At 35.5% G+C, this 24233-nt stretch overlaps 11 protein-coding genes across 11 annotated transcripts; 7 read left to right on the top strand and 4 right to left on the bottom strand.

The window, feature by feature from the left end:
* Positions 1-346: 346 nt before the first annotated feature.
* RO3G_05608 (uncharacterized protein) lies at positions 347-589 on the bottom strand (the record flags this gene model as incomplete). The annotated part of the gene is made up of 2 exons (XM_067660198.1): positions 347-388; positions 482-589. 2 exons carry the CDS (start codon positions 587-589, stop codon positions 347-349), a joined length of 150 nt encoding a protein of 49 aa, XP_067516299.1.
* Positions 590-2678: 2089 nt separating this feature from the next.
* On the top strand, positions 2679-5177 carry RO3G_05609 (uncharacterized protein; the record flags this gene model as incomplete). The annotated part of the gene is made up of 7 exons (XM_067660199.1): positions 2679-2763; positions 3037-3341; positions 3785-4088; positions 4164-4569; positions 4621-4640; positions 4804-4869; positions 4975-5177. The coding sequence occupies 7 exons, from the start codon at positions 2679-2681 to the stop codon at positions 5175-5177; spliced, it is 1389 nt and encodes a 462-aa protein (XP_067516300.1).
* A 3058-nt stretch (positions 5178-8235) lies between these two features.
* RO3G_05610 (uncharacterized protein) lies at positions 8236-8810 on the top strand (the record flags this gene model as incomplete). The annotated part of the gene is made up of 2 exons (XM_067660200.1): positions 8236-8248; positions 8401-8810. 2 exons carry the CDS (start codon positions 8236-8238, stop codon positions 8808-8810), a joined length of 423 nt encoding a protein of 140 aa, XP_067516301.1.
* Positions 8811-9349: 539 nt separating this feature from the next.
* On the bottom strand, positions 9350-9613 carry RO3G_05611 (uncharacterized protein; the record flags this gene model as incomplete). Its single annotated transcript, XM_067660201.1, has 2 exons — positions 9350-9449; positions 9501-9613. 2 exons carry the CDS (start codon positions 9611-9613, stop codon positions 9350-9352), a joined length of 213 nt encoding a protein of 70 aa, XP_067516302.1.
* Positions 9614-9938: 325 nt separating this feature from the next.
* On the bottom strand, positions 9939-10154 carry RO3G_05612 (uncharacterized protein; the record flags this gene model as incomplete). Its single annotated transcript, XM_067660202.1, has 1 exon — positions 9939-10154. One exon carries the CDS (start codon positions 10152-10154, stop codon positions 9939-9941), a length of 216 nt encoding a protein of 71 aa, XP_067516303.1.
* A 3842-nt stretch (positions 10155-13996) lies between these two features.
* On the top strand, positions 13997-15501 carry RO3G_05613 (uncharacterized protein; the record flags this gene model as incomplete). Its single annotated transcript, XM_067660203.1, has 3 exons — positions 13997-14011; positions 14066-14343; positions 14415-15501. 3 exons carry the CDS (start codon positions 13997-13999, stop codon positions 15499-15501), a joined length of 1380 nt encoding a protein of 459 aa, XP_067516304.1.
* Positions 15502-16166: 665 nt separating this feature from the next.
* RO3G_05614 (uncharacterized protein) lies at positions 16167-16791 on the top strand (the record flags this gene model as incomplete). Its single annotated transcript, XM_067660204.1, has 2 exons — positions 16167-16277; positions 16342-16791. The coding sequence occupies 2 exons, from the start codon at positions 16167-16169 to the stop codon at positions 16789-16791; spliced, it is 561 nt and encodes a 186-aa protein (XP_067516305.1).
* A 1634-nt stretch (positions 16792-18425) lies between these two features.
* RO3G_05615 (uncharacterized protein) lies at positions 18426-18625 on the top strand (the record flags this gene model as incomplete). The annotated part of the gene is made up of 2 exons (XM_067660205.1): positions 18426-18451; positions 18508-18625. The coding sequence occupies 2 exons, from the start codon at positions 18426-18428 to the stop codon at positions 18623-18625; spliced, it is 144 nt and encodes a 47-aa protein (XP_067516306.1).
* A 1130-nt stretch (positions 18626-19755) lies between these two features.
* Positions 19756-20235, top strand: RO3G_05616 (uncharacterized protein; the record flags this gene model as incomplete). Its single annotated transcript, XM_067660206.1, has 2 exons — positions 19756-19760; positions 19872-20235. 2 exons carry the CDS (start codon positions 19756-19758, stop codon positions 20233-20235), a joined length of 369 nt encoding a protein of 122 aa, XP_067516307.1.
* A 500-nt stretch (positions 20236-20735) lies between these two features.
* On the top strand, positions 20736-22613 carry RO3G_05617 (uncharacterized protein; the record flags this gene model as incomplete). The annotated part of the gene is made up of 1 exon (XM_067660207.1): positions 20736-22613. One exon carries the CDS (start codon positions 20736-20738, stop codon positions 22611-22613), a length of 1878 nt encoding a protein of 625 aa, XP_067516308.1.
* Positions 22614-23376: 763 nt separating this feature from the next.
* On the bottom strand, positions 23377-23932 carry RO3G_05618 (uncharacterized protein; the record flags this gene model as incomplete). The annotated part of the gene is made up of 2 exons (XM_067660208.1): positions 23377-23597; positions 23650-23932. The coding sequence occupies 2 exons, from the start codon at positions 23930-23932 to the stop codon at positions 23377-23379; spliced, it is 504 nt and encodes a 167-aa protein (XP_067516309.1).
* Positions 23933-24233: the final 301 nt, after the last annotated feature.

Here is a 24233-nt window from a genome sequence, read left to right on the forward strand (position 1 = left end):
TCAAGATTAAAGCCTTTCAAAGCAAGAAGATACCAATTTGCTACGTTTTGGAGCTGTTTAAATTTGCTGCATCGTTCTGCTATAGCTGCGTAAACATCGTCAGAGCTCATCTCAACTTTAAAAAACATAGTGTAGAAATTTTAATAGGATCAGAGTTAATAAGGACCGTAAAGTGAAATCCTCATAAAAGATATGAAATATTTAGCTTCGATCTATTAATGTTAATCTAATACCCCTCTACCGTTTGGTTTGCTCTTACCAACAAATTTAAAACTCATAAATTTATTGGTGCATGAATTGCACGAAAAAAAAAAAAAAAAAAAAAAATACTATATTGGCTTACGGTTCAAATGGTCCTCGAATCTAGCGCCTGATTATCTACAAAATCCTTGAATATCAATCAAAAGTATTCTGCTGTATGCATCTTCACTTCTAGATGACAATGTCTCTTCCTGCAAAACCTCTTTTCTTTTAAGCTTACTTTTACAAACTGTCCAAAATTGTTCAATTGGGTTGGGCTCAGGGGAGTAAGCCGAAAGATAAACACAACAGTAGCAGTATATGGCCCGTAAGACTCAATGAGACTCATGATTTTTTTTTACATCCGACAAAATTTTATAAAGCAATTTCCTTTTCAAGTATTGATGAATCCTATCACTTGAAAAAAAATGAGAATACTTGTTAAAAAACTAAAGTATTCGCCTGTCAGGTCTCATAGTAATAGGTCCTAATATTGACTTATCAAAATCGAGCTTTTGACAGTGGAGAGTAATTACCCAAAGACAGATTCAAACGTTTAAAAGGTTGACATAATTTAAAGAGAAGACAAAGTCAATGAAGCCATCAACAAAGGCTATTCATTCTGACTAATAGTTGTTGAGTTCAAAGTACTTAAACTAGTTTATTGAGAAGAGGTAAAAGTATATAAATGTGCGTTTTCCAGACTTTTTTTTACGTTCACAATTATGGCTTTAAGATGTTTAAACACGCTCTGTTTTTCTTTGGGAAAATAAAGCATGATTTATTTATACAAGTAAAATCTAAAAATTCATCTTGTGCCAACAGTATCAACGATGTTAACGTTGAAATTGAGAAAGGGCTGAGAAAGAAGAATACGAAGACCATATTAAAGAATAGAAAGAGATATGAGGTACACTACATACAGCTTTTTTGTTGTCCAACATTAAACTAAAAAAAAAGTGTGATAAATGTTCAAACCCTGATAAGGTAAATCTTATTTCAGGTTCCTTCTAGAAAGCTACAAAAGAAGACATCTCTTTGCTTCTTTGCTAAGCATGTAGAAGAGGCAGACGTAGTTTTGAACTTTAATGTGAGAGTTACATTTATACCTTATCCTCTTTTTGGATAAGTTGCTTCAAGTAAATATTAAAGAACAATCAATTTTTGCATCATAATTGACCTGATAAGATAAAAAGTGATAAAACAGGGGTACGCGTCGTGTTCCAAGAAAAAAAGACATTAAAAAAGAGTGAATGGAAGACTTGTTTTGTTTATTCATCGTTTTTTTTTTTCTTTTAATTTAAAAACATGCGTAAAAAGAAAAAGAAAAAACACCTATTGTCTCGCTACCTGGTCTTCTTCTTTCGCTCTTTGCCCTTCTTCTTTCACTATTTGCTCTTTCATTTATGGACATGGCTATACTCCCGGCTTCATTAAGCCTTTCTAAACAACAGTCAATTCTACACTGTAAACGAAACTATCGCCGTTCTCTTCTGAAAAGGAAGCAGAACTAGGCTGCAATCGATGATTGCTTTACTTTTCGGAGGTAAGCACTTTTATTCTTATTTTGTTTATGTCTTGATGACTGAGACTGACACTTCATATACCCTATCAGTATTGCTCAATTTATTTTATAAAATCAGTATTCTTGTGAATAGAAGTATTGTCCATAACAATGTAACTGCTCTTCAATCACCCTTGCTGATACAAAATATCAACAGTCTTTGCAATGAAATTATAGTATCTAGTTTTATTTCCCCTTTTGGCATTTTCAACAGCCTGAGTGCCATCTGCTACCTTTTTCTTCTTCGAAAGGGCTAGTTCCCTTGGTCTTCTTTGATGTTTATTACACCATAAGGAGAGATAGTATCCAAAATTATTATTGTTTTGATCCTTGTCTTGGGTATATATGCAAAAATACAGCTCTCTCCCATTTTTCTATCATGCTACAGAGTGCCTCATGATCATTTCGTTCTATTCACTTAATGATACATTCGTATTTATGTTTAGCCATTAGCTTTGTTTAAATATATTCCATAACAAAGAATAAGCAATGATATTGTAATCCTTTAAGAGAATTGGTAATCAAAATAAGTTACAAGTAATATAACCTTTTTAATAGAAGAAGATAATTATCCTTTGTACATGTTTATTATTTCTAGTTTGAGAAGTTAATCTTCATTTCTTTGTCTTGATATAGAATAATTGTGACTTTTTACTATTTGGATTTTGGATCAGGGTTGATGACTTAATGTTTGTTCAGGTATTCTATATTTTGACAATCTATTAACATGTGTTTCTGTTGATTCATTTCAACATCTAACTTTTGTTTCTCTACTCATACTGTTGCTGCTGACACTATTAATCAAAATAATATTAATCAAAGTGATATTATGACCCAAAAATACTGTCTATGAACAAAGGAACAGAAACTAAATATGAATATGACCCAATGGAAATACAACATGATAGGTCTTCTGAGAAGCCCCAATTATTATTCATCTCAAGACAAAGGAATTATGAGTAAGCCCCTTTAAAATAAATGCACTTTAGTAAAGAACATCTAGCTTCTATCTAAAAAGCTCTATTGTTTCCGACTTATTTGGTTGTCATTGACTTGGAAAAATCACGACATTGTATAAACTCCCGTTTGTTTCCTTCTTTCTCTTACTTTATCAATCCTACGTTCATACCTTATTAATTTGTAATAGAGCTAATTATATACATATTCAAACAGGTAAATCATGCTTGATATAAAATAATAAATGATCTCTCACATCTTTCTAATCTCATTAGCGATACTAGCCTTCATCATGAATGGAGGCTCTCAACCGAGTACTTCAGCTGGCACCGTGAGTACTACTGGGACTCTTGCTTCTGGGAATCGTATTTTCTCTGTTAAATCATCGACCGATGGTATTGGGTGGAATGGGCAGTACAGAGAGCGATTGGAGGCGTTCGCAAACACCACCCATGCTACTACAACGCACGCGTACTCCTTATCCAAATTCATATTTCTCTGCGCACTTCAAGATGATGCCAATTTTGATATCGGTTCTTACATTAACAAGGAATTCTTTTCTGAAATATGGCTATCTTTGGTACGTTATCGTCGTAGCCGTGTGGGCGAGGCAACAGCTCGCAGACGTGTATTGATTGGTCAATACATTCAAATATATCTCGATTGTACTTCTTATATAAGGCCTGAACTCAAATATACTCAACAATCATCTTTGGTGGAAGGACTGAAAATGTACACTGCTTATACCAATAATAGTGGAACTCATTTTGGCAATCATTTTCTTCGTGCAATGAATACTTTACTACAAATTCGTCAAAGAAAAATAGACTTGATTAGACAAAGACAAAAAGAAGGCATGGACAACGAAGCAATCTCCAACGAGATATATGAGAAAATCACGCTTCCAGAATTGTTGATCCATCTTCTATCGAACTTCCTTTTCAAGATCCTATTTACGTCCAAGATTTGCAAAGATTAGCAACTATCTTGACTTTATATATCATCCAATACACATTCGAACAGAACAATATTTATTACGATGCCAAAGCTAACCCATGTGAATACATGATGGCCTTTTACCATCTTGCTCGCTTATTTGAAGCTCTCAGACTACCTATTTTCAATTGTTTTCCTCTTCGCAGAACCTGGGTACCTGGCTATGCAACAATTGATAGTAAAACTCTCTGTCAAAACATCCTTGAACGTCGATGGACCAATAGCATCAATAAAATGAACCTCTGGGCAGAAATAGATTATATGAATTCTGCAGCTTTGAGACCACAAGGATTTGGTGTGCTTTGGCTTCGTGGAACAACCCAAACAGATGGTGTGGGAGTTACAGTCCTTAAAAAAAGATAAGATAGAAAGCATCGATATATTGGTCTTCAAAGTACTTTTGTAGAACTTGAGCCTTACATACCAAGCCTTAATGCACAACAACATGAAAATATTGCTGGTCGCTATGTTACTATTGATCGGGGAAGACGAGGCTGTTTATACTGTGTACATGAAAATTCTACTGCTGATGCACCACGCACATATAGATACACCAAGCCTTGCCAAGATAAGATGGAAAAAACAAAAAAATACCGTCGCATTTATGATGCAGTTAAACCACAAGAAGTACAAAATGCTGAAGCTACTCTTGTAAACTCTCAATCTTTAAATTTGCAAAATTTTGAAGAATACCTTAGAAACCGAGCATTGGTTACTGACTTATTACAAAGACATTACACTGAAACTACGACTAATCATTTGACTACTCATCCTTTGCATCGAAAATTGAAACTGTCCAAGTATGTCATAAGGTAGAAAGCTAGCGAGGATATGGTTTTCAAATTGAAACGTAATTTTGAAAGCGATACTGTTTTTGTTATGGGTAATTATTCCACTCCAAACACCCGGTATCAAGAACCTATGCAAGGTGTCGGATTCAGAAGGCAGCTGAAAAAACAAGGATTCCTGGTGTATTTGATTGATGAGTTTCGAACAAACCGGTGCTACCCTTCTTGTGGAAATCGTAATCTGACAACCTTCAATAGAATATCGAATCCACAACCATATCAAAGACGAAATAATCCTGAAGTTATTTGTCATGATTTACTTAGGTAATCAAATACTCTGATCATCATTGATCAAAATCCTTTGCTACTTTTTTTTTTTTGTCTCTATGTACAAATCAAAGCTGCAGATGGACCTACAAAACATTTCAGGGGTTGAAGAGCTTCGTGAATATTTATGGAATCGGGATTTGGCAGCAAGTCTAAATATGATTCATATTGTTCGTAATCTTCGCTTGAATGGTGAAACACCAGAGAAGTTTCAACGTGCTAGGGCTGAAAGAAGAGGACCGATTATAAGAAGAAGAAGATCTGAAGAGAATGAAGAAAAACGAGTTTTACCTAGAACTCTGTAACTTACAACACAGTTATCGCTGTGTTACTCTAGATGCACTTTGGTAAACTTGAGCTTAAATAATTTGGTGCTTTTTTTATTAACATTCGGTTGTTGCACCTTTTATCATTTAATTTACTTTTCTTGTTATTGGTAAGTTTCATATGGATACATTATCTATTTTCTACCTACTATTTTTTTCTTTTGTTCTATGTACTCATTATTGCCATTATTCTTATTCTATCTTTTGCATCAGTTTTTCTTCTATTTTTGCTCAAAAATGTTTCCTGCTTTGCTTGCACTAATTTTTTTCTCAAAGGTATACCAATAATTTCGGAATAAAGTGTAGAGGTAATTTCTTCCTATCAATCGAACAGCATGTTTATCGTCTTAACCAATGTCATTTGGTCGAAAAGAAAAAGCAATCTGATTGGTTAAATGCATTTCCTGGTTTGGTCAAAAATTTTGTCACCCTCTTTCTTTTCTTTCCTACTATAGGGGGAGTGTGTGTAATTATATAAAATTTTGATCTTTTGTCCTGAAACAAACAAAAATGTGCAACATACGAAGATTAGTTTTACCGACTAAACAAAAGACCATTGAAACTATGAATTATTGTATCAACAATAAACTGAATTTTCTTTTTGATGGTGAAGGATTAATTTTAGATTGTGAATTGGAAATCTTTAAACAATTGATCAAAATTTCAAGTTTTTCAAGTGAAGAAGAAGCAATCAAAACAAGTAGATTATTGTTGAATCAAGATTATGAGAAAGAATTCCAGAAATATATGGATTATAAAGATAAAATCAATAATTAAATATGATAACAATATTTTTTAAAAAAAAAAAAAAAAAAATTTGTCACTGCAGTCGAAGTGGTTCCATCGTCAATTAGACATTTAATTTGGTCACTTTATTCAAATACTTTTTCTCTTATATTTCATTTGAATCAGTAAGTTTTAAACATGCAGTTTTTTTTATGAGGACAGTTATGGCAATATTTCTGATGAAGAAGGAAGAGAAGTAACAGCAATCTTTGAAGAAGACTCATTCTAATTGAAAAGTTTGACTTTTTTACGAAAGAACATCAAAAACCAAGATGTTCAATTGGAATCTACTGTTTCTTGTGATGTTGTAATGAAGGAAGCTCCTCCGAAAAAGGAGAGAAATACTCAGTATAATATTTATACTGACGATGATTGGAGAAGGCGCTTTTATTTTTGAACAGAAATGCTTTTGAAGCCAAAAGAGGCAGCTAAAACTGTGAATGTCAATTACGATATGGCACGTAAATGAAAACAAACTTATAAGAACGACCAGAAAAGATCATACCTTTTGAAAAAACCAACCGCACTTCCAACAGACCTATTAGCTAACTAAACGAAAAGCATAAGGAGCATTTGATAGACTTCTTTGATGAAGAAGCTTTAGTAACCATTCAGGATGCAATGAATGACCTAATCAAGAGTTTTGCTGGTTTATAGATTAAGAAATCAAGAGTGGCAGAGTTTATGAAGGAAGAATGCAATCTCAGTCTTAAAGTTGTAAGCCGTCATCCTAGTACAAGAATCGTAAGAAAACCCTTCAGGTCCGTGCTGTATGGGTTGAGGAATAGTCGAAGAAAGATATGAATTTTCTAAAGAATTGTGTATTCCTTGGTAAATTCGGGTTTGGTATCAACATGCGCCACAGTTGAGGCTGGTTCAGACGTGGTTCATCAGCTATTAGTGAGGCTCCTTTATCAAAGGCTAATCTACAAACTGTCACTAGAGCGATCTTCGCTTTTGGTGTGTTTAACTTAAGCATGAGAAAACCCAGGAATCTCAAAAAAAAAAAAAGAAAAATTGTAGAGTCTATCAAAAGAAAATCACTTGAGGATAGAACTTCCGTTCCTATATGTACTACATCTGGTCATTATATACAGTTTATTGATGACACAACGGATATCATGGACTAGTTTCCTGAAATGCAAGGATTTCATATTGTCATGTACAACGCTCCAATCCATGTTCCTTATATGATTAATCTTATGTTATAAAAAGAGGGTACACCCCTGTGTATCTTCCTCCTTATTCAATAGAACCCAATCTCATTGAACAGTTCTGGTCTATTTTAAAGTGCAAGGCCAAGCAAATTAAGTTTAGTGATGTGAAAATGCTCAGTTCAAGGATGATTGAAGCCAGCGAAGCGGTATCTTTAGAGCATCTTCGTAATTTCGCTCAACATTACGTAAATCAATTTAAAAGATGCTTAAATAAATGTCCAATGTGGATGTATTGCTATATTTCTATTACCCATGACCAAATTAAATTATTTTCTTGACCACTTTATTTGCAAAAAAGTGAATAACAAAAAATCGTCCAATTGATGGTGAAACCAGAGTACAGACCAATGAAGCTCACACAGGAAGAACAAATAGCCATAGACGAAGCAGTACAAAAGTTCCTCCGTTCAGGTATCGTAGAACAAGCACCTTCTCATGACAAAAATTATTTGTCGATTTTTTTTACTGCCCAAAGACCAAACAAACGCAGACCGATCTTAGATTGTACGAAACTGAATCTGTACATACAATGTTATCATTTCAAAATGAAAGGAGTTCCGGCACTGAGAGAGATCATAAAGACGATTACATGCGAAATAATGATTTGAAGGGTGCACATGTAGTTGTACTGATTCACGAGAGTTCAGGAGGTTTTTTGATGTTCCTATATTTACAGATACTGATCCCTGTCATTTGGTTTGAATGGAACTCCAAAAACTTTCTCGAAATAAGAAATATGCTCTAGAACCCCTTAGGAAAAGGGGTCTTCGTTTTGTCTTTTACCTGGACGACATCTGTGTTCTAGCCAAGACGAAGGAACAGATGATGAGTCATACCCAACAAACAATTCAACATTTGGAAACATTGGGTTTTTTGATCAACAGGGAGAAGAGTATATTGATTCCGATCAAAGTACAGCCATTCCTAGGATTTCAATTCAATACTGTTCATATAACGATTCAAAGTCCAAAGATAAGAATCCAAGGACTGAAGACAAGGGTTCGTCAACTATTGAAATCTACATAGCCTCAGTTATGCAGGTGGATAGTAAGCTTGATTGGGAAAAGCCAAACGTACGTCAGAGGTGAATATTCCTAGAGTAGAAAAGCAACAGACTTGAAACATACAAGTGAGTACATATGTACAAATTTGGGGTCAGAATGAAGAGCTAGATTTAGCATAGCTACAAAACAAAACAGTTATTTGGATTGACATTGCGATCATGATGAGACCCCATTCGGATTTGGGACGTTTACAGTATCAAGATGTTGACTTTACATGGTCAGACGGTGGCCAGCTTCTTGGGGTTTCCTTGGTATCAAGAAGACTGAAAGAAAATCAATGGAAAACAGAAACAATTGGAATTGCAAGCTGGGTAGATGATACTGATTGTACTCTGAGGACACTTAAAGACTTTATGGATCGCATAGCAAATATACGAGTAAATCTCTCAAAGGAGCATACATTATTTCTGGCAGGCATGAAAAAAGAAAATCATATTAAATCAATAAAATCAGCGACCGTCACATCATGGATACAACAAGTGATGCAAGACGCAAACATTGACACTAGTGCTCTCACTGAAAGCAATAACAAGCGCTTCGGTTAAGGATATTTAAAAACAACAGTTTCAAGAGTAATTAGGAAAAAATATGTTTATGAGTGCTTTCTTCTTTCTCAAAACATAAAACAAAATGTAGAAACCAGTCTGTAATGAAAACTTCCATCAATTTCGTATCTCTGAAAGTGATTGTAGGGCCCAAAAAATCAATGCCATTTTAACTGATATAAACATGAACAATTGGATAGACTTGAATATATCGATCAAACATGAAAAGGCTGCCACTGATTATAATAAATTAATATTAGCTTACACATTCACTCTCAGCAGAGTCGCCAGGCACTTGACAAGATATCTAAATGCGCAGTATTTTGCTATTCAGGTGAATAAATATTTGGAAACACCCTCGATAAAACAAAGTACCAACAAAAGTTCAATATTTCAAGAGAAAATGCTGCAAAAAAAGAATTGAAAAAGAAGGTTAAATTTGTAAACTTGTTTAGCTTCTAAAGTCGAGTTAGATATTGCAGAATATGCTTCTGTTGACAATACTATGTATTGTACAACTGCCACAACATCAATTGCACCTATAATGATGAATTTGATGACGATGATATCTTGACAGCAAAGGGTAACGTAATTTTTATCCCAAATGTGTCTAACGCGGCTTTCAAAGCAACAATAGTTCTACATGATAAATATAGTAATAAAACACCCTTAACAAGAAATGAATTGAACCTGATGGCTTGTGTATTATCTCGTATAATTGGCTTGGGTTCTGCTGAAGTGATTGGAAGCCAGAAATTATCATTTACAAATGAAGTATGGGACAAACTATGCTCCAAATACATTTTTTTGTCAGGATTCAGAGAACAAATTTATTAGAATGACGAACAGATTCAAGCCTTAACGTTTGTTTTTAGGGATTTTTATATTTTCTGTATGTAATGTATTTTTTAATAAGTTATGGAAAGTTATATAGGATGCGGTACTTAAGTGTATCCGTTGTTAATATGTAAGCTAATCCAACGACCGGTAGAGAAAGGCTTTATAGGAGCAGCCGATCTGCATAAACGTTATTGGTAAGATTTCACGAATAGTTTTTGAGAAGTAAGGAGAATGCTGGAGGTGCGAACGGAGGTTTTATAAAAAAAAAATAAAAGCCCAGTGAGAATGCTATACAGCAAAAAGAGTATAACCAACAATTGCAGCAGAAGAGATGTCAAGAGAGGAAGCGGAAACAAAAGGGAAATTCAGTTGAAATAGGGCATGGGGAATCGTAGAATAAGAGAATACATTGGAAAGAATTCGGTCCAAATGCTTTTCCACGCAAGAAATTTCGAAGGGCATTTGCATGGGAAATGCTACTGTGCTTCCATTTGACTCGGACATTTTGGACAAGCAGCAGATGGTAAGGATGCTGGAGGTGTGTGGTGAAGAGTAGAGTATGTATAGATCTTGTTGTGGAGTAGACGGTACCATACATTGGTATAATCAGAATACAAAAAGTTCCGTCTCAGACAGCAATGGATATTGGCTGCCTGCCTTTGTCTTTCTGACAATAATAAGCCTACCCACAAGTATATCAACAAACTGAAGTCAGACGACAATGTTACTTTACAACAAGAAAATATTCTGGATTTATTTCAAGAGATCATCTACCTCGTGAATATGACACAATCATTATTGAATCCTCAACGTCCATCAAAAATTTCTGAACGTGGTTGCTCATTATGGGCCCAACTCTTTGGTAAACTTTTTTCTATCAACAACAACATTGTTGGAATATAGTTGGGCGAGACTATACTTGCTGATGCAACGGATTCAAAATCACAATTGTATGAAGATTTGCCGAATGCTGTAGGTTTCAATGTGAATATTCCCATCCTATTAGATTTTAAAGAGAAATTAGATCCTTTTTCTACTAAAACTTATCTACACTCTACTACTACCATCAAATTAGAGCACAATGATTACAAATTGCTCCGAGAAGGAATAGAAATGGAAAAGAGCATATCAAATATCTTTTTGGCGAAGATTACAATTCATATGTTTGGATTGCTCAATTATCTGGTCTAAACTGCTGTTTCTCAACTCTCCATTCTACTGAACACAGATATTATATAAAAGTACAACAACTTGATTTCAACTTTCCTAGTACTTATTCTCTCATGGCCCATGAATCCTTCGAAACATTTCTTGAAAATATTTTGGAGAGTTTTGCAGATGAAGATAAGTACGAAGAAGCTCAAAATAATTTCCCTGATGAATTTAGCATTGTACAAAGGAAACAAAATGGTACAATTTTTTATTTAGGTGCTACAAGGCATACACCATTACAAGCCGTAAATAAAAAGTTAGTTTTTTTCTTCTTCTTAATTTAAGGGAAAGGTATAAGTGTTCATATGGCTGCACTTAAGCTAAAATATATAAATATAAAGTAAATTGACAAAAAACAAAGCATAATTTAGACTTCCATAAAGTATCTAAAAAATAAAACTAAAGGTCTGCCGACCAACTTGAATCAACACAAAGATCAGAATCAACGGGGGCATAGTACTACAAAAAGAAGTAATCGCAAAATCAGATTTTTAAATAATAATGATGATTGTATAAAAATTTTTAACCAAGATAACAGCAATTAAACATGTGTAAGAAAATTGATAGGCTAATAAAAAACAACAATTAACAATGAAGCACTTTTAAAAGGAAATACCATCAAGATCGCAGTTCTTATTAAAAAACATGTTCAAAACATCAATGTGTCATACAACAATCTCACGAAAACAGAATTGATTTCCGAGAACAAAATTTCAGTATACTCGAGTAATTTCATGTATGCTTTTTACTGGTACTGCACTAATATTATAGATATACTCTTGAGTTCTTCAGTATGGGCAGTTGAACGATATTTGGCACGATGAGATGAACGGGTTGGGCGAAAACAACCACAAAGACCGCAAATTTGATGCAGACTTATTATTGAAGATGAAGTCATCAAGATTTCCAATTTGATTATTTCACACTGCATATCAATAATACAATAGTCATTATTCAAAAAAATAAAAGCAAAATAGCATGTATTAAATGGTATAAAAAACTTTCTATTATCAAACCTATCAATTCATTCAATCATAATGAGATTTGTATTTTACGGCTGTCAATACAGCACAAGCCTAATATGGTAAATATGAACTTAAATACTTAAATGTATGTACCATTGTATATTCAAAAAGTCAATCATGCATCCATTGTTTTGTGCAGAAGTCCCTTAAAGTTTAAGTTACTAATAGCAAAAAAAGTAAAGAAAATACAAGGTGGGACTCTTATTAATATTCACGATATTGAGAAAAAAAAATATTATGTCAATAAAGAAAATGCTTTGAACATATATTTGAATCTGAAAAGAGATTAATTCAATCGTTCGTAAAGTGGTTGAATGAGCAAATTAAGCTTATTCTACTGACATTGCTTTCCATTAACTATGATAAATGTTTATTTACAATAAAGAACTATCCTATGTGTTTGCCTATGAATTTTTTTATTTCTTCCAGAATGTCAACCTTGATTGATTCGTGAATGGTCGCTATAAATATCAGATCAGTACAAAGATATCTAAAATCTCCCTTATACATACATCGACCATAATCTGAGACCTCTTCACAAAGCCCGTCAAATGTAATGTTTCCTAAATTTTTATTTCGAACAATTTCTATTATATATTATTGTGAGTTGTTCATATATTTAACAAAAAACATGCAGTTGCCTCGACAGTAAGCATTCAGTGAGTCATTCCAGCCAGTCTCCGATAAACGTAATCGCAGCATTCTCAGTAATCTTTTATTCATTATCAATAGTTTGCATAAATTTTATCCCAATTCTCCATATCACCTTTCTTTCTCACCACTTTCAACAAAAAGCTGGCTAATTGTTGTTTCCAACTTATCAGGATTTGACATTATTTTTGTTCCAAATTATTGCTTTTTTTTTAGGAATGATATTTTCGTATTAGGTCGAAATTGTGTTTCAAACCAAAGAAGTAATAAAAACGCTGAAAATGAAAGCTCGGGATTTTCGGCTTCCTTGATTGTACGCAAGCCACTGTGTACTATTATCATGCATTTTTTATTATTTCAAGTCGCTTGGGGTACTTTATATAACTGAAGAGGCCCAGTTACCTTTGTACTGGACTCAGCAAGAATGTGCTGCTTAGAAATTTTTCAGTACAAATACTTTTTTTTTTTTTTTTTTTCTGCATAAATGTCATGCGGAAATGAGTAGCGATTTAAATATAGTTTTTACACCTAATTTAAACCAGCAGTCTTTATCAGAAGTACAACGGAAAGGCTTGATTCGCATAGTGAAAGCTCAAGTAATTTTGCTTATTACAGATCTGAACAATAATAACTTTATCGAAAGACTTTCTGAAATCGATAATGTAAGTCACTTTGTCTTTAAAACGTTTGAATATACTTATTCTGAAACAGTTAATTCAAATCTATGGCCAAGATGTTCAAGAACATCTGCTCTATTTCTTACTCTCAAATATTTGTGAAGAATCACAGCGCAATTCGCCCATGGTCAACTTATTAAATCACTATGTTCACTTCTCATCGGAGGAAACTGAAACTATTCTCAGTTTTTGTTTCGCTTTACAAAAGTTTTGCAAATTAGATAAAGCTTGTCAACTGAATCTTGGTAGCCTTTTTAGCCTTTTACATCTAGACTCCTTTGACAAAGCTATACTTTCTCTATCCGTGTTTCAAGATACAAGCAGCAAAATAAGTGAGCAAGGCAAGAGCAAGAATTTTTTTTATTGAAGCCTGTGCATTTACTTTGATGTTAATATAGCTAAATCCATATTTACTGCAAATTCACAAACCGCTTTATATGACTTACCCAATCGAAGAATCACTTCAAAAAACGTTAGTTCGTATATCTTGAATTGCTTTTTAAAAGCATTGAATGATAGTACATATGAGCCCAACACTGAAGATTTATCCTTGATTTTGGCGTTGGCTGAACAGCACTCTTTAGATCAAGCAAACATAGACATGCTTCAGAAAATGCGTTTAGCATCAACTCAGAAGGATCGACTCAATCGTTTAAAAAAGACATTTTTTATGTACAAGGAACAGCAGTTTTTAGTGCATACAGATATAACTCATCTCAAAGAGATATTAACAGATATATGTAATCATGATGCATCTTCTATTAAGCAAATTTTAAACATCATGCAAGAGCAAGAGGTATGATACATTTAGTATTCCAAGAAATGCCTCAAGTTTTTAACGTACATGCAGGTTTTTCCTTCCATACTGGATGTGTTACCCCTTCATTTTGCTGTAGAATTTGCCTTAGAGGCGAATGGTCAAAAAAGAATTAGTTTCGAAAGATTCCTACAACAAAGAACCAGTATTCAAGGTGACACGTTTGTTCAAGATTGCTTAGATTATTTGTCTCAGAAAATTCTTGCAGAAACAGCTTCTACACAACAGGAATTTAATGCGATCAAGCCTGACGAACCTGCCCCTTTATCAAGTAAAGAATTGGGAATTTTTTTGAAAGTTATGTCAAACAGGTAGAATAAATGAGATAAAAAGAGAGAAAAGTATGAAATAAACTTACATTAACATGTGTATTCTAATTTAGTGTAACTTCACCTCATCAACTCGAGCAAATCATTCAACTTCAGAACCAGTTTTTGCTGTTATATCCTGACTTCAGTACCATGGTTGATGGGCTTCAGACACCTGTTTCAGAAGAGGAAGCTAATGCGTACTATGAACGACTATATACTGGTAGACTCTCGGTAGATGAAATGATCAATTTATTGAAAGGATTAAAAAAATCAGAAGGCACGCGAGAACATCAGCTATTTGAATGCATGATTGATGTCCTTTTTGACGAATACCCTTTCTTTTCAAAATATCCCGAAAAGGAATTAGCTATTACAAGTACACTATTTGGACAGCTTATCCAGCAAGACGTTATGCATGATACACAAATAGATAGAGCACTTTTGTATATTCTGGAAGCTTTACGTTATCCTGCGAATATCAAGATGACCGACTTTGGTGTACAAGCTCTAACTCAATTCGAGTACAGACTATCGGAATGGCCACAGTTCTGTTTAAATGTACTGCAGCTACCAGGATTTGTAGATTCTCAGCCTAGACTGGCCAATATTATCAAAGCTTCTCAAAAAGTCAAACAACGTCAATCTAAAGTCACTAGTCATATATCAATTGCATGTATTAAATTGCCGTCCCTTTCGAAAACAACGATGTTAGAGATGGATGGATATGTTAAGCTCAGCAATCCTGATCAAGCGACACAAGATCATATATCCTCTATTATTAATTACCTTGCTGTCGGCAATATAGGCAGTAAAATAGAAGAATTGAAGAAGCTATTGAGCTCAATGCATTACCAATGGTTTAGTAAATATCTAGTCAATAAGTATATTCCTTCAAAGCAAGACCTTCATGCGCTATATGCAGCTGTATTAGAATCCATCGACTCAAAGCTACTGGATACGTTCGTTTTACATGAGACCTTTTCAAGTATTTTGACCTCATTAAATTCCTCAAATATTTCCTTTGGTCCCATTGACCAAACAATCTTAAACAACCTTGGATCTTGGCTAGGAAGAATCACATTAGCCAAAAACAAACCTATTTTGGACAAGCACATGGCGTTTAAGGTTAGTTTTGTTTTTTATGTTCTCAAAATATAAAAAGAAAATGATATTTACCTCTTTTGTGTTTACTATAGGAGCTGCTATTGCAAGGGTATGATACACAGAGGCTAATAACAATTATACCTTTTGTATGTAAAATATTAGAGCAAGGCTCAAGTGGAAAGGTTTTTATACCACCTAACCCTTGGCTAATGGCCGTGCTTGGGCTATTGACTGAAATGTATCATTTTGCCAGCCTAACTACTGATTTGAAAGCTGACATAGAAGAACTATGTGATAGTCTATCTATCAAAATAAAAGGTTAGTAAAACATTTAAAAATTGATTCTGCTATAATTAAATGTACAAAGAACAGATATCAATATATCTTCCTTATTGAGAAGCAGGATGGTTAAGACAAACAATCCCAATCCTGATAGTGACATTAATAACGCATATCAAAACCGTACAGAAGTTACCTTAAGCTTGAATCCTAGCAGTTTTGCTTCTAACATTATTATCAACCCGCAAGTGCCTTTAAATGTCACCAACACTACTGTTCGCGAGTGGATTGCACAATCTTTTATACTATCAATCAGTGAAGCGTGCGATTCTGCAATAGAATATGCAGCAAGAGTCTCTGCGATTACGACACGAGATATCGTACTTAAAGATTTTGTAAAGGAACAAGATGAATTGAAAATGAGGAATGCTGCTCATAATATGGTTCAAGCTTTGGCAGCTAATCTAGTATTAACTTCGACTAATCAATTTTTGGAAGCTACTGTATCAAAAAGTTTAAAAAGAGTTCTTTTGGCTCTAGGATTAAGCAATGTAAGAAAAAAAGAAAAAACATGAGTATATTGTTTTGATAGTTTTTTACTCATTTTATTTTTAGAACTTAGCCGAACAGTCAACCATTTTGATTATAGCAGATAACTTGAGTTTGTTAAATTCAAGTATTCAAACAATGGCGATGGATAGAGCAACTGCAGAAATTAATAATGCTTTAGCTTCCGAATTTGCCAACAGAAAAAAATATCGTGAACAGTGGTCAGGCAATTTTTTGGTTGATCCTGCTAATCAGTCTCAGTGCGCGAAATTTCTTTCTTGGGCACCTCAGCCTAGTTTGAATGGTGTGCAGCCTCCTCAATTGAATATATATGAAGATTTCTCTGTACCTACTCTCATTGAGCGCTCGACATATCATTTTGCAGATAGATCCACTTCTAATAATACAAATATATTGGATTCTAGGCTCAGTCAAAGACATGGAGATAAAACATCGACTTCTTTTGAGAATGCGTTCAATAGAACCACTACCAATAATACAAAGAACAACTTGTGAAAATAGTATAAGCTTGATTTTTTATTTTCTATACCAAGCTTGGCATAGCCATTTATTATCTATTGATTAGTAATTGCTTCGAGAATTATTATACGCTGTATTGATAATTTGTTAGAACCAAAAAAAGAGACAACGAAAGCATTTTTTTAGCTTAACATTTTATTTAAAAAAAAATTTTTAATAAAACGACCGATGACCACATAGTAACTTTACTGTTTTGTACTTGCCCCGGGTCAGATCTGAAATGATAAAAAGTAATAAAAACTTCTCAGGAGGTAAGAGGGAAAAAGTATAAAATTTAAGAAATCAGTCACCCCAAACAAATTATGGGACAGAAATTTATTAAGGAAATTTTATGCTCATAGCAAAATAAAGTTGTCTTTTTCTCATCCATCAACGCATTAAAAAAACATGTCTGCTCTAATCTTCAAAGATTGCGCCCGACCTTTAGTTATGTCTGAAGATGAAGCAAAATAAAGTAAAGCATGCGGTTTTTTTTATCTCCTTAGAACACATCACACGATTAGAGAGATTGCAGACCTTGTTGGCTTGAACAAGTCCACTGTACAAAATATAAAAACCAGAATTGATGACTATGACAGCCCTTTACCTCACAGGCAAATTGGGCGACCATTGAAAATAAATGAAAGAACTGATGGGCACTTGAAGAGGATAATTAGAGAGGATCCTTTTGCCTCTTTTAAAGAAATAAACGTGGAATTAGCAAAGCTAGATGTTTTTGTTAATATAGAAACTCTTCGATCGTATGTCGATCGACTTGCCTTTAAATCGTACAGAGCAGCTCACAAGCCTAGATTGACTGCAAGACACCGCAAAAGTAGGCTTTGCTGGGCGAAGGAACATCTCAATTGGACCGGAGACCAATGGAGAAGTGTTGTCTGGTCTGATGAGTCGCGCTCTTGTATGAAAGGCAGTAAACGCGGTAAAAAAGTACTCAGGAAGGAAGGAGAGCATTATGATGAGAGAAATATAATATCCACAGTCAAGTGGGGTGGCGGTGGTGCTATGGTTTGGGAAGGAGGTTTCGGATCTTTGGAAATTATTGATACTAATTCCGTAGACTAAGAAACATATACAGTGAGTTAAAAAACCGTTTCAGTAAAATTGAAACTCACACATTTATCCTTTTTTTCAAAAAAGTGTTTAGAATACACGTGTTCTTTTTTATTATGTTATTATACCACTTTTTTTGCAACAAAGCAATGTACATCTCATCTTAATCTATGAAGTACATCTTGAGCAATGGCCATTTTAAAAAAAGACAATGACTGAAACGGTTTTTTAACTAGGTAAAAAAATACTAATATATAGTATTTCCACCCTTAGCTTTTATTACAGCTTGAACTCTAGCCGGCATACTATCAATATATTTACAACAAACATCCCTATTAAATGTTTCCCACTCAATTTTGATTCTTTCCCATAGTTCATGGACATCTCTTGCTCTTTGCTCGTATAGAGCTAATTTCAACTTCAAATGTCTCCACATGTGCTCAATTGGGTTCAGGTCAGGCGATTGAGAGGGCCAAGGCAACATTGGGTATCTTGCTTCTTCTTTAAGATAAGTTGTTGTTATCTTGGCAGTGTGTTTTGGATCATTATCGTGCTGAAAAATGAAATTACCATTTCCCAATCGGTAGTAAGCAAGGGTGTCTGCCAGTTCAGTTTTTAGGATATGGATATAATCCGGTGCAGTCATTCTGCCGTCGTATATCTCGCAGATATACCCAACTCCATGGGAAGTCATACAAGCCCACACCATAACGCTTCCTCCTCCATGTTTTACGGTTGGAATTACATGATGAGGCTGTAATGGGCTTCCAGGCAGACTCCAGTAGAATTCAACTCCATCAGAACCCCAAACGTTGATTTTCGATTCGTCAGAGAAGATAACCTTTCTCCAGTCGTCAGTGGTCCAGTATCTATGAGCAAGTGCTCAATCCAAACGTGCTTTCCTGTGTTTTGCTGACAAAAGAGGTACCTTTCTTTTGGGTCGGGCTTTGAATCCTAGGCTTTTTAAGGCGTTTAGGGTGGTGTTATAAGTCAACCTTGGATAAATGGCCTTAAAATAATCGAAGACCTCAACACCAGACTTCAGTTGTCCTAAGATTACCATTCTCTTCATGAGGGACTTGCTTGCTTCAGTTAAGATTTGAGGTCGTCCGCCAGTATTTTCGGGTCTGGATATTCCATTTTTTGCAATATCGATGAACAGTGGCTTTAGAGAGAGTCAAGCGATCAGCAATTTCTTCAAAAGACAAATCGGGCTCTAGCAGCACTCTCAAATTATTTTGAGTGTCTTGGGAAATAGAGCGAGTGATTTTTAATAAAGATTGGGTTGAAAATGTTGTCGTATTTACCTTAATAATTTTCTTAATGTCGTGTGAGATCACTCAAAAGATTCTTCAACTAATAATTTGACTGTATATCATATATAGCCCAAAGTGCTATATACGATAAACAGCCCACACAATTTATACCGTACTACCTCGGACCCTAAATCACATTATTATATTCTAAGACGTAGTTTGTATTGAATGGGCTCTCTCTCTCGTCCTTACTCAATAAAGAGGTTCAAGAGACTCATCGATTTTTCGACTTATTTTATTACTTTTATTAATCGAGAGAAATAACACGCCTATTCCACAAATGTTAAATGAAAAAGGACGAAATTTGTTACGCGTTTATTAATAAAATAACGTGTTTATGTACTCGTTTTTTTAATAAATGCAAAGCGTCATTCTAGTCACTTATTTCTGTATGTATTGCATAAATGAAAAATGAAGTCTGCATAACTTTTATTGCTATTTATGTTTTTCTGAATAGAGTTAAAAAACCGTTTCAGTGCACCGACTGTAGTAATTTTATAAGGTTTAGTGAGCAAGTATTAAAAAAGCAATACTATTTTTATATTTTATGATACACTAGGTCTAGTGCTTCCATATGATGTATAAAATATAGCATTTTACTAAGTATATCGGTAGTAGTGGTAGCAGAACCATATTTAGGAAGAACACTGAAACGGTTTTTTAACTCACTATCAACATTTTGACCAATAGGTTCCATCCTTGGTTTACAAATGTCACGTTGCATCAGGGAAAGGATTTTACCTTCCAAAAGGATGGTGCTTCCTGTCGTACAGGTGGTTATGCTCGATGGTGGAAGGAGACCCACCAAATCAGGAGTTTTGAGTACTGGCCTGCTCAAAGCCCTGATTTGAACCCCATTGAGCATATACGCCATGCTCTTGAAAGGCGAATTGAGAGAAAAAGATCGTCGATCAAAAACTTGGAGCAATTGATGGTGGCTCTACGAGAAGAGTGGGAAAGAATGGATGATGAGTTTGCGGACCGATTAGTTCGAAGTATGAAGAGACGGTGTGAAGCAGTTATCAAAGCTAAAGGCGGCGCAACAGAATACTGAGAATCATTTTATGAATATGTTCTTAAAATAAACATGTGAATCTTTCTTTTCTCAAAACTTGAAATCCCAAGCTTAAGTATACACGTATTAATTGGTCTTGAACTTACATGCCATATTTTTTAAATTTTTTGTTTCAATATTTTGTCCGGAAATTTACTTGGTGTGACTGTATACTTTTAACAGGAGCTCTTTCGCACTTCTATAAATTTACCTTATTTGGAAAGCGATTCAATTGACATCTTTCAACATTATTGTCGTGTTTGGTCATTAATGATGTCTTTATTTATTATTTTATTATTGATCTCAGTCCAGCCTACGTCAGACTATACAATTAATAGTCAGACGATATAATCCAGGGTTCATTCTAAATTATTAGTTCCTCTCCTTTTTCTTAATAAATAGTAGTTGTTAGCTATTGACTTCTTACTGTTTTTACATTATAAGTACCAAATATCATATTTTTTTCAATAAGCCACTCCAACTGCTACTACCTTTATAACATGGCCGTCATCACCCGCAACAACCGCCCCACTCGCACATCTCGTGCTTCCATCTCTTCTGTTTCCTCTTTGTCCTCTGTTGTTTCTGAGGTTGCTTCCTCTTGTCCTGCTTCCCCTGTGGCCCCTGGCCTGGACAACTTTTCTGACCGTCCTGGGTCGCCTTCCTACGTGGAAATGGTCACTGGTTCCCGTTCTCGTTCGCCTTCTCCTGCTGACTCAGTCAGTGGTGCTATAGGAGAGAGACTTAACTCTCTTTCCATAAAGAAGGACGAATCGTCCTTAGTACGTGGTGACGCAATTAGTCTGTCCACTGCTGAAGATGACGTTGTGATGGAGGATGCACCTCTGAACAACGCTCGCCACGCCATTAGTGGTGAGAAAAAGAATGCCTCGCGTTCTTCTAAGTCTGTTTCGAAAAGTAAGAGCAGCATCCCTGAGAAGTTAAAACGCTTTAATCGTAAGTACGATGAGACAGCTGACTTGCTCGACAAGTTAGTTGAGAAGCGTGATCTTGAAGAAGATGAGTCAAAAAGAAAGGCTCTTAAGATCCAAATACGCGAGTATAGGGAAGATTTGGATTATTACGAGGAGCGTATTACCAAGCTTGAGGTTAGCGCTAATGAAATTAGCCAAAAGATAAATGAGGTTGGGAACAATACCAACAATACTCGTGAGTCTGAGCCTACTGTCCCCATCAAGGTCATACCTCCCTTTCGCCTGTTGGTCAGTGCTGCTTACAATCCTAAGTATTACTCTTCCAGCAAGGTCAGTCCTGATGATGTGAAGAATGACAATGCCTTTAAGACAGTAAAGGACTTCATCAGGAAGTTTGAGGCCATCGTGAAACATTATGGTGTCAACATTGACAAGAACTGGCTAGGATATCTCCAGTTGTCCATTGAAAATGGCCAGGATGATAGGAGCATCAATTGGCTCCAACATAAGCTGACTGTCGCTGATTTTAAGAACAGCAATTGGGAAGGTGCCAAGACCGCTCTCATAGGCAAGTTTGGTGAGTCCTTCACCTACTTGCAGTATCGTCAAAAGCTGATGAGAATCAAGCAGCCCAACGGCGAGTACTTGAACATGTATGTGGACAGATACATAGATCTTTTGACCAAAGCCAAGTTTGCGGACAGTCCGCTGGCAGTGATGCACTTCCTGGGCACATTGCTTCCACCTGTCAAGGATTGTTTGGAAAGAAGACTGGTTGAAATACGCGCCAAGAAGAATGCTGATTTCATCTTGGAAGATGATACGTTGTCGAAAATCCAGACAATCATAGAAAACAACAAGATGCATTTCATAGAAGAATGCAAGAAGATCTTCCCTGGTTTGAAAAATCAGGAACGATCTCAGTTCAAGCCTGCCGACAAGAAGGCACCAAGGCAAATAGAAACGAAAAGAAAGTTTCATGGCGACGAGCAGAGGTACTTTCCCGAAAACAAGAATAGGGAAAGGAATTTCCATAAAAGGCCGGCACACAGCACGCCTAAATGTCGCTATTGTGGGGAGAAATATACCCCAGGTCACCTCGACAAATGTCGAGAAATGGAAAAACGTCGTGACCATTACTTGAATAAAGATACGGGTTTTAGAGCACGCAAAGATGCACCCAAAAACTACACTGGTAATTTTTCCCAAAGGCGTAGATCATTTGAAGAGAAAATTCATAATGCAAATGATTCACGTATAACGGTTCATAATATTGAGAAGGTTGAGAAACAGACCGCTACTGAACCAGAGATCATGCAAACACATCCTGCGGATGAGGTTATGAATGACCTCTTAAATGATGATGAAATCATCAGTCCGTTTCAAAAAGCGTTAAAACGGCTAAATGAAAGATTTACCGTCCATCTCTTTGGAAGCCTATAGCGGCGCTAAGATTGAGCGTACAGACGTATGCTATACATCATTCGAAAGCCTGGGTTGTCTATTTTTAGACGATATAACATTAATTTCCAGAAAAGGTAATATGCGGGAAATAATTAGGAAAGAAAACAGGCGCTATAGGCCCTGATTTTTATAGTTATCAATGAAAAATTTCTTTATTTATTTTAAGCACTTCGGAGTTTTTTTACGGGCGTACTAGGTGCTGAGGTATCATTTTCATCAGATTTGCTATCGAAATCGTCATCTGAGATAAAAATAAATGGCTCTTCATCGCCCTGATCACCAGTGGCATCTTCAAAGACGGTTGTGAGCAACGATACCAATGGACCTTGGTCGGCAATGCCTGCTCTGGTGAACGACACTTGCGAAAAGCAAGCAAGCATTGCCTTCCAGTGATTGCCAGCATGTTTTCTTCGCCAGATGAATTCCACTAATTTCCATGGCATCATCGATGCTGTGCGATGACGGCTGGTCACTCCTCGTTTGATACCATTCCAAGTACCTAATAGCAGGTTGTTAGCATTGTTTAAGAATTCTATGATCTACACAAGTATGTACCTTCTATTGTGTTAGTGCAGGCACCTGTCTTTGGATCGCGAAATGTTTTGGAGTGATTGACCGTTTGAACAACTAAATTTCGGCTTGGATCGCTGTCAATCCCCTTATGGCATTTCCAGCAGTCTACCATGACAAGTGAGCATGTAAACAAGGGTTAGGTGCACTGATCATCAAGTATATACATATTTCAAATGTTACCATCCTTAGCAAAAGCATCGACTATGAGCTTCAAGGTATTTTGGTTGCGGTTAGGTACCGTCAGCAAGAACACCTTACGTTCGGGCGTGCGCTCTACACCTCCAACAACCCAAACACCGTCTATCCTCTTTCCCTTATTGTACTTTCTTTTACCAAATTTGCTCTCATCTATTTCAACAACAATTGGCTGTCCATCACTGCCAATCCCACCTAAGTATGACTAATTAATTACATACTCTGATATCAACAAAGCATCACGTACCAACTTGAACATCTTCAATTCGAAGATCTGCCTCCATTACTTGATAGATATCTTTGACAATGCTGCGGACAGTTGGCAGGCTAAGTCCAGTCATGGTAGATATTTTTTCGTTTGGAACTTGCAGCAGAAAGAGATACACTACTAACAGTGTTTGATGGATAATTGACTTGCGACCTTGAAAGAAGGATCCATCCAAGTAAGAAATACGGCTACGACCGCACGCATAGGTGGTTGAGCCGCATCGCCAAAAGAATCCATTCCTGCTGAACTGGTTCAAGCGCATTGTTTTGCCAAATATGAAATAGAAGACAAAAACTACAAAAAGACGATAGTTGTGAAACTAAAGATTATGTATATGACTTTATTAATAAAAATATTGAGGGTATTTATACTTTTTGAATGTCTGGGTCTTTACCGCTATTTCAATTGATCGGTTAAAAGAATGATATGGAATATAAGGAAGGATAGTGGATAATCAATAGCCGCTGTCTACTTGACGAATCAAGGGACAATGAAGTAATTAAACTATTGATCTAACGATAATTATAGAATAGGATTGAACTGCCGTTGTTGTAATCAGGTTC

This window comes from Rhizopus delemar, genomic scaffold (assembly GCF_000149305.1).
Source record: "Rhizopus delemar RA 99-880 supercont3.4 genomic scaffold, whole genome shotgun sequence".
Taxonomy (NCBI): domain Eukaryota; kingdom Fungi; phylum Mucoromycota; class Mucoromycetes; order Mucorales; family Rhizopodaceae; genus Rhizopus; species Rhizopus delemar.